The 10,386-nt window shown below is 36.5% G+C and overlaps 1 protein-coding gene across 1 annotated transcript; it reads left to right on the top strand.

Moving 5' to 3' along the window:
• The first annotated feature begins 1,461 nt into the window (after positions 1 to 1,461).
• Positions 1,462 to 9,565, top strand: LOC113235284 (lipoyl synthase, mitochondrial). Its single transcript, XM_026470941.1, has 8 exons — positions 1,462 to 1,599; positions 2,612 to 2,804; positions 4,243 to 4,376; positions 5,462 to 5,618; positions 5,743 to 5,800; positions 6,989 to 7,141; positions 7,823 to 7,944; positions 9,178 to 9,565. Exons 1-8 carry the CDS (start codon positions 1,552 to 1,554, stop codon positions 9,411 to 9,413), a joined length of 1,101 nt encoding a protein of 366 aa, XP_026326726.1. The 5' UTR covers positions 1,462 to 1,551; the 3' UTR covers positions 9,414 to 9,565.
• Positions 9,566 to 10,386: the final 821 nt, after the last annotated feature.

Here is a 10,386-nt window from a genome sequence, read left to right as displayed (position 1 = left end):
GTCCACATAAGAAATTAAACTATTTTACCGGATTTAAATCGCGTATATTTGTTTTTTCAAACAAACCAACTTTACAGGTCCCATGGTCATGGTTGACAGTCAACCGTGACTACGGGACCTGTAAAGGGCCCGAAACGTCAGTTTGTTTGAAAAAACAAATATACGCGATTTATATCCGGAAAAATAGTTTCATTTCCTATGTGTAACAATCGCGAAACCTAAGAACTCGATATGGTCCACAAAATTATGCACTCTTTGGTACCTGGTCATTTGTGAAGCAAATCCTTGTCCATGTTGCATGACCACCACTCTGCCGGAGTCATCCTGAACATTGAGAGCTAGGGAATGTGCATCAACATGCACTGCCTAGAGAGAAAAAAATTATTATTTGTTAAAAGTGCTTTGTAGGAATTGACACATGACTTGTTATAACTGGATAATGGATGATAATAGTTGATACATGGATACAAACCAGTACAAAGACACAAAGTATTTGAATGCGTTTTTTCCTTTATTTCGTGTCAAATTTGTAAAACCAATTTTTAACCAATATTCAAGATGGAACATAATAACATTGCGTCAACAAAACGATGCATATTAAATGCTAATGTTACGTTAACGTCATAATTACCTCGCTTGATGCATGGGAATTTATGTAGTGCGTGACTGCTTCTTCCATTTTCTCTTCTAGAAGACGGGTATCCACGTTCCTCATTGTGAAGACTATGAAAAATCCAATGTTTATTTCATCTCTTGTCGCGATTGGTTAGGTTAGTTGACAGCTGAGATCTCAAGGTCATCGACACAACACTTATTTTGATTAACTATTTTGAAGAGTCACGATAATTTTACAAGTAACACAAATGCACTAAATATACTGCATTTTACAGAGTATGAGTCAAACCAAAAACCGATATAGTCGAGTTTTTTTTACTTTGCTTGTGATGTTTAAGAAACATCACAACTGTCAAACCAGCAAAGACTACTGCTAAACTAGGTAATGAATCCAAAAATCATGCTAATTAATGTATTGAGCTTGATCTTGGGCATAACCGTTGACTTTAAACAAAAATGAAAGAAAAACCTACATGTTTATGACTGAAAAATTCCTATCGTTTTGCTATAATAAGCAAACGTATTTTTTTGGTTGAGTACCATTGACAGGGCCCGTATTCCTTGATTATGTGTACGTACAATAAAATATAAAATTATTCTAGGTGTGGGTGCGGCGGTTCAGTCAAAAATAAATAGACAATTAACTTTCAAGTATAAAATTAGAAAATAACCACAGTTTGTCAATTTATTCATAATAAAAGGAAAAAATAACAACTACAACCAAAAGGAAAACCATTCTTCATAAATATACTCTAAGCTGTCACTTTAACGCGGACGTGACCTTAATGACAGTTGTTGTATTTCTGAACTGAAATCTCAGTAGTTTTGTTTTTCTACGCTTTCCCTCCTCGTGAGTATGTATAGTGTTCTGTGACCGCATCGTGATGAAAATATTATGAAAATTATCTATTTTGTACAAGTTGTTGCTAGTTAATAATGTTTCGGAATAATTTGAGACTGTACATTATATCGGGAAAGAATGATGTAAGTAATCAGCTGATTGAGTTTTGACTGGTATTATCGATTTACAAACATCGTAGAAGTTGTAATATAATATAGCTTGTAGTTACATTATGTAAGGGCAGTTTGTTATCTATGTATAAATAAAAACGATATTTGTGACGGCATATTGAAACCAGTAATTTCCATGTAAGTTTTTTGTACTCAATTTTGGTGACAATTTTTATTATTTAATTAGTGGAATGTTAAATAATATTTAAATAAAAAGAAATTGTCACCAAAGTTGAGTACAAAAAACTTACCTGAAAATTACCCAAATATGCAATTTCTGAGTATGCAAACACTGTTTTAAAGAGAAAAATCCTATTGTACTGCTACCATTTGGTACTCAATGCCTCGGAAAGATATTAACAACACTTTAAGACATGAATTAATTAGTGACTTAATTATTTTCATGTTGGCTTTAATCATCTTTGACAAATGATGCACTGCTGGAGTCAAGTCTGAATAGATTTAGAATATAGGTTCCCAACATTTTTGGTTCACCGCCTACTTAGGCAAGATAAAAGATTTTCAATAACCACCTCCACAAAAAATGATTGTAAACAAATGGGAAATGAAAGTATTTTTCCAGATTTAGATTTAAATTTAAATTGCGTATACTTGTTTTTTCAAACAGGTCCCATGGTCACAGTTGACAGTCAACTTCCATCGTTTCATTTCTTATGTGTAACAATGTCGAAAACCTGAAAACCCGATAATTGAAAACAATTTATTTTTTATATTAATACAAATAATTACAAGCGAAAAAATGTAGGGTAGTTTATATATTTAGATAACTCAGGTTTTTTCTACAGTGCCCACTCGGTGGTAGGGACCACTTTGGGAAACTATGATTTAGAATGTCTTTTCTTTCAATAATTATGTTACATAAATTAATATAAATGCACATTATTTTGTACAGTATGATAACTAGTGTAAATTCCTGTTTGTGTGAATAATATTGTATAGATAGTAAATATTACATTTTTTTCAGTTCCAGAGATGTAAACACACGACAAAATTGGATCAGATAAGGGAAAAACTGAAAGCTGGGCCAAGTTTAGCAGATTTTGTATCCGAAGACAGTCCCAAGACCTGGGATCAATATGAGGGCAAGCTGAAGAGGGAAAAAGGAGAAAGAGAGAGACTGAGGCTACCACCTTGGCTGAAGACTACTATACCTACCGGTTTGTTAGAAGTCTTATATATATTTGTTTATAATTATACATTTTTACAATAAGAGGTTGTAACTAAGGAGACTGATTGCTTTTCAATGAATAATTTGACAGTTCAAATATGTGTGGCAGCATATACCTATGACCAGTGGCAGATTTGCAGTCTTTGCCGCCCTAGGCCCCAGGCCATGTAGTCAGTACCAGCCGCACCACTCATCATATACTGGTAGACTACATAATGAATTTATTGCCTTTTATCGAAATCAATACAGAAATTTAATTAACTATAATAGCTGCTTAGGTACGTTGAGTTATTTCTTGTAATCATCAGTGAATTTTTTGTCATGATTAGCCCTCCCTAAAATCTGCCCGCGCCTATTGGGCCTTAGGGCAAATTCGCCACTGCCTATCACATTAATTTCTAGGTTATGTGTATTTGAGAATATATATAGCAATACCTCTAGTTATTAGTCAAGGAAACAGTTTTATTTGATGTTATGCATTGTGTAAGCCGAGCAGCGAGCACTAACAAAGCGATAACGACTGACAACGGTTTCTTTAATTGTTTTACCTGGCTAGCACAATCTTTGAGGCACGAGAGGCAAAATTAATGCATCATCACACATGCACATAAACGTGGGGGGCCGAAAAGTAATCTACTTATATATGAAATAAATGACAATCATGGCTACTATTTTCTTAATTCCAAAAATGTACAGGAATGTAGGTGATAAATATTATATTTGTTAGTAAGGGAATTAAAGGTTAGGAAGAGCCTGTTAAAAAAAATTTGTTACTCATTTTGCTTTTGTTCCGCCATTTTGTTCATGCAAAGCGAAACAATCAAAAGAGTGTCACTAATTTTAAAAATAGAATATATAAGGAACGCGCCAATATAATTTTTTAATTGGAAATAGTCGTAAAGGATAACTTTTCAGCCACCCCTCGCACATACACAACAATTTCTATTGGAATTCCGCTTTTTTTTTTATAGTACTACTTTTAATATCTTTTTAAACCCAACATGTTGTTAACATATCATGCTTTATATACAAACTGAGTTTCTGTAATTGGCTTTAAATTGCCTATTACATATTTGTAAAAAAAATTATAAAAATACTGTAGAAACTTTATTGGTTAAATAATAAAGTTCACAACCCTTTGGAAACATTTGAACTGGGAACCTGCATTGCGCCCGTGCCTTTAGCCTACACCCTTTTGTTAGAGAGGAGACAAGACTAAAATAGCGTTATTTGTTATGCAACCGCGCGTTTCACGAACAAGCATTTGCATTGCTGCGAAAAGTCGCGCTGTAACTCTTAATGTACTATTACTCTTAATTATATAAATTAACATTTTTATGCTCTTTATGACAGTGTTGCAATTAATTCTGTATAGCATATATCTAACAATGACAAAATTGTAATCTAAATTTAAAAATAAATTCCAGGTTCTAAATTTAATGAAATAAAACAGCAGTTACGAAGCCTGAAACTCAGCACTGTGTGTGAAGAGGCTCGCTGTCCCAACATCGGGGAGTGCTGGAGTGGTGGGAAACATGGCACCAGCACTGCTACTATCATGGTATGTATATTTGAAATTAAATTAATATTACCTCCTTTATTGTCTTTTTGAATTGTTTTAAACTTTTAACATAGACTAGTATTTGGGAACAACATTTTAGAACAGACATGAATATTTTAGTTTGTTATGTTAGGCTTAAAGGCTGATATCACTGAATGAGCGAAATATCGTTCATCCGCAACGTGAAATTCGTTTTGATCAGAATGGTTTCTAGTACTGATGACTAGTGTTGGACGATATTTTGATACAACCGTGTTGAAATACTATATGAAGTAATCCATATTTACTTTATTAAATAATACAACCCTACTAATTACCTGGTTCATTAAGAAAATTTCCAGAACACCCAGACTAGAACCAATTTAGAAAAGTTCATTTCCTAAATTGGTCCTATCCAACCCGGGTCCTCCTTATTCTGTGCCCACAATGCAAACAGTTGGGTCAACGAGGTCGATTATTATGAATTAGTTAAAATTAACGCAATTTAAACACCTATAAAAGAAATTCGGCCAAGAGTGAATACTTTTTCATATCCCAAATTTATATTCTCAGGTTCCTGGAAGAAATTTCTACATAGCAATAAGTCCGTCTGTTTCACATTAATTTACAATTTTATATTGTCGGACCCATAATGGCTTAGACATCGTTTAGGCAGATTTAGGAATCGTGTAATGAGATGTCTAATAGGACCATTATATTTTAATCGCTATGAAATTGAATAAGAACTTATATGTAGCGTTCAAAATGTGATCGATCAAAAATGTGTCCGATTGTGCCGGCCAACAATGTCACTACTCTGTTTAAGAGCGGTAAACGTAGTTGTGTGGACTACACCGCTAGGTGGCGCGCCTGCGTTCCTTTTAGTGTCCGTACTCATTACTGTCTCCGATATATTATTGTTCTGTGTTGCCACTGTAATTTTGTGTATATTTCGTTCATTATTTCACATAATGACTTATGCATATGACTTGGAATACAGTTTAAACGCTGTTGTGTCTGTTCGAAGTTTCGTTTTATTATACGTTTGGCACTTACAGACGAATGTGCAGTGGTTTTTATAACACAATATTTCTGTTGTTTTCCAGTTAATGGGCGACACATGCACGCGCGGCTGCATGTTCTGTTCAGTAAAGACGTCACGCCACCCGCCGCCGTTGGACCCTGACGAACCACGGAATACCGCGCACGCCATCCACCAGTGGGGTCTTGGGTACATCGTGCTCACCTCTGTCGATCGAGATGGTATGGCATCTTTTTTTTCCGTAAGACCTGGAACAATTTGAAAAGTGGGCCAATCCAATCACTCTTCAATTTGTTACAGAGAAAAATATTAGAATGAAAATAATACTGTATACTTTGCCTACAGACTTACCAGACGGCGGTGCCTCACACTTCGCCGAGACTGTCAGAGAAATAAAGAAGCAGTGAGTATGTTTTTATGATACTAAGTGACAGCAGGGCTCAGTCACTCGCTCAAGGTTACGCGATAAATGCCTACCGCTGTGTGTACCGACGTCGGCACAAGCGTTCACACAAGTCTTTCATTTATGAGCATTCGGCTCCGCACAACTACACACGACGGGCAACGTTAATTTCACCTGTCCGAGCGCGTGTTTAGGTTCCTTTTTCCTCGTAGTGAACGCCTGGTGTTCTAAGTCAGATTTAGTAGATAGCGTAGGTATTTTCGATTTTGTATGAGTGATGTATCTGTTACGTAGTAACTATTAAGTAGTCTGTGGTGACTGCACGAACAAGTCGTGCGCCTGGTGGCAAGCGACAGACCTATGAATAGCAGTTACAGAGCTACTCAGAGATCTAAATCGTAAAGATCTGAGGGGCACTGCCACTGCGCCCGTCACCCTGAGACATAAGTTGACAAGTCCCATGTTCCACCAGCACCCTTACTCTTCAAAACCGGAACACAGTAATGTTGACATTACTGCTTGGCGGCAGAAATAGGTAAAGTGGCAGTACTTCCCTGGATATATAGAGCCGCTGAATAATTATTTTTATTTATGGGTTTTTCACTACTGTACGACATTCTCGGTGTCCCAGTGGTTAGCACTATCGAAGCGGGATGAGAAAAAGATTCGGTTATCGGTGCCCCTCAGATCTTTACGATTTATGGCTCTGAGTGGCACTGCAACTGTTATGGACAGGCACGTAGCTTACCCTCAGCCGCACGACTTGTTCGTCCCGTCACTTAATATTATAAAAAAAATATTTCAATGATTATAAGTCTTAGTTAAATAAATGATTATCACTAATATCAGGTTTCTTACCACGGTATGACTTCTTTTTATTTTCCCGATATTTCGGAACGGTTGCACGCTCCATGGTCACGCGTTGACTGAAATATAGGGAAAATAAAAAGAAGTCATACCGTGGTAAGAAACCTGATATTAGTGATAATCATTTAGTGAATAACCACGAAAGTCTTAAAATCTATTTAGTTAAATAAGAAAAAAATGCGGCATTTGGTCAGGACGGTGTTTGTCAAGTATGTAATTTTTAGTTATATGTAAAATAAAATTTTGGTTATTTTTGGATCTTTTGTAGCCGTAAAGCGGTCTCTGTCTAAAAACCCGTTGCGAAGTGTTGTTCATTTGCAGAAGCACAGAGATCCTCGTGGAATGCCTGGTGCCCGACTTCCGCGGCAACCGCGACAGCATCGCGGCCATCGCGAACAGCGGCCTCGACGTGTTCGCACATAACATCGAAACCGTCGAGCGACTCACGCCGTTCGTCAGAGACCCCAGAGCTGGGTGAGTTACCTACTTAACTGTGCTATCTACCCATGGGTCTCCATTAAAGAAGCATCCGTCTGACCCATGGAAGAAAAAATAACAATGGAAGTGCCATAATCTTACAATATCAGAACCGTTGGCGCCAAAACCCTCACATTCGCACTATGAAATCTTGATAATGATTGGTCGTAGTTTAAAATTTAAACAGAACTAACAAGTTCTTGACTATACCTATAAACTATAAACTTTACCCTGTTGGCATATTGTTGAAAATTCAATACCATCAATACCTATTATTGCAAGTTACGACGTTTTGATTTCGCACTTCTCATGTAATTGTAGATAGCTACAATATTAGTCGATAGAGTTACATGAACTGGAGAGGATGTGGGTTATATTTTTCTGTATCTAATGGAGCAATAAACATTTTTCACGTAACTTCACTTAGCCTTTCTTCCGTGAGAGGTCCGATTTTATATAAAATTTCTAATAATAAACTTATTATTATTGATAATAAATTACCTACTCATAGGGTAACGCACCGACCGCGCCTCTTAGTGGCTTTTTCCTTCGGTAACTGGATTGCGCACGCGTCGCATTCCCTCAATACTAAGCGAATACGAGAGAGAACGGAATATCGCAGTCCCGCTCCGATGATTTATGGCCAAGTCTGAATAATCATACAAACATTACTTTCAGATATCGTCAAACGTTGAAGGTGCTAGAAACAGCCAAAGAAATAAACCCTGATTTAGTCACCAAGTCTTCCATCATGTTGGGCTTGGGAGAATCTGATGAACAAGTGGAGCAAACTATGAAAGGTAACAGCAATAATGAGGACTAAAAACTTATTACATAAGTATACGGGACACTTTAACGGGCCTCTACCTGTACACGTAGCTTGAATTTATTTAAGACGGTATCAGGTTACATTTATTGCAATTTGATAGACACTATCCAGAACCTTAAGTTTACGTTCGGGCCTACGGGCCCAAGAACTTGTTAAAAGTTTAAAGTTAAGTTTTTATGAGTAAAACATTTTTTTCTATTTAATTAGAGTCAAAGCCAAAGTCAAATAATCATTTATATACCTATAGGTATAATTTTTATACTTGAAAACGTCATTTTTTAAGCTACTTTTTAAGCTACTGCTCGTTCACTACGCTGACCTCCCTGAGAAGAACGAGCAAGAAACTCTGGTGATTGCTCTTTTCAAATAAACTTAAATGCTATAGAATACATTTTGAATCATATTTGTGTGGAATCTTGACTCGCGTTGTCTTTCCATATATCTTTATCTAACACGTAGTCTACAATTTTGTAATATGACTATTCAATGAAAAAACTTTTAATGTAAGTTTTAAACTTAGGAAATGGTACACTTAATATATGCTACGGAATCTTATTGTAAAAACGTATACAGTTCCCCATAAAAGAATCATTTACCTTAGTTAAACGAAAACGTGGTCCATGAGTTTGGACTTAGTTCTAAGGTTAATATTATAGATATCTTCTTTTTTAATTAAGTTACGTATATTTTTACGGGCTTATAAAACATTTGAGTAAATGTATTGCGATGTCACAGTCATGATACCAGTCTCCTTAAACCCGAGAACCTAAACGTAACACGGAACGAATCTCTCGTTGAAAAATTGATGTTCAAGGAAAGATTTCTAAAACGTGCTTCAAGCAATAGAAAATTATAAGTGATGCGCGGAAGTGCTTTCAAATAAGCGCTGTCTCACTCACACACTTCATGGCCGATAGAGATAGCAATAATATAATAATAATAATAACGCACACACTCAACATAGCCCCGCACTAGGGAAACCCTGTGTCGCGGGTGCCATGGACACACACATAGACAACCACAAATTACACCCAAACTCACGAGAGAAATAAATGTAGGTCATACAAATATTTCTCCCGGCCCGGGAATCGAACCTGGGGCCTCTGCGTGGCAGTCCGGCGTGGTAACCGTTCGGCCACGGAGGCAGTTATATATTATCAATGCTTTACGGACTAGAGTTCTCTTCAAAGTAACATCGTTCCAGACCTCCGCTCCGCCGGCGTGGACTGCGTGACCCTCGGCCAATACATGCAGCCCACGAAGAAGCACCTCAAGGTGTTCGAGTACGTGACTCCGGCCAAGTTCGCCCAGTGGGAGCAGCGCGGGCAAGAACTGGGCTTCTTGTACACCGCTAGCGGACCTCTCGTCAGGTCTTCTTATAGAGCTGGGGAATTCTTTATCACTAGTCTGCTGAAGGATCGAAAGGCGAAGAGTTTGTGACCTGATGATAGCTAGAGCTGATTTCGAAGTTTAGTATTCAGTTACTTTTAAGAGTCGACACTACCTTAGCTCCAATTTCAATTTTGCCCGTACTAATACGATTCATTTTGCTTGGGGGACACTGGCTTTATTGCAGAATTTATTTGTTTACAAACGTAATTAGAGACATTTGAAAAATGTATATCGTATACAATACGTTTCTATTTAGTTTAGTTGATATAAAAAAAAAATCATTGGTATATGTAAAGTACTTATTGAATACAGAGGTTTTCTTGTAAAATTTCCAGGTAAGTTTGTATTTTTTCTATCGTGAAATTTAATGTAATCTGTGTACATCCTCAATTTTACTATATGTTTTCTTCAAAGTAATTGTTCGACGCTTTCGCTATTATGTGGAATCAACCAAACCCATTTGGGTTTGTACCGACTTATTAACTGAGAAATCTAGAACGTAAAGGAGATTTTCAATTTTTGCCCAAATTGTGTACCGAGGCACAACTCACATCAAAACAGTAACGTGTAGTAACGTACAACTTATGTCAAAAAATGTCTAAAGTAGTATAGGAAAGGGTCCATTAATTGAAATCTTTTTAATTTCAATAGAAGTTGCGGAAAAATGTAGTTCTTCAATTTACAAGACAAACGATAGACGAAACGTGCAAGTCGTGCTTGACAGCTGTCACTGTAGCTACTAATCTGGTTCTTTTGAGAAAATATCCTTATAGAACAGCCAGATAATACATCAAAAACACAAATAGTAATACTCCAGACACACGAATCAAACGAAACACAAAACAGCAACGGAATAAAAAACATTCTTTGACGTTGACGTGTCGACAGCGTCATGAAGTGACATTTAAACAAGATTTAACAGCTTGGGACATAGCTTTTAGCTAACCTTATTAGATATTGTAATAATATATTAATTGATTAGTAATGAATAAGTTATAAAAGAATTGGTGGATATTTTTTA

The sequence above is a fragment of the Hyposmocoma kahamanoa genome, unplaced genomic scaffold (genome assembly GCF_003589595.1).
Source record: "Hyposmocoma kahamanoa isolate Upper Pololo Valley unplaced genomic scaffold, ASM358959v1 87, whole genome shotgun sequence".
Classification (NCBI taxonomy): domain Eukaryota; kingdom Metazoa; phylum Arthropoda; class Insecta; order Lepidoptera; family Cosmopterigidae; genus Hyposmocoma; species Hyposmocoma kahamanoa.
This window is presented reverse-complemented; position numbering and strand designations above follow the sequence as displayed.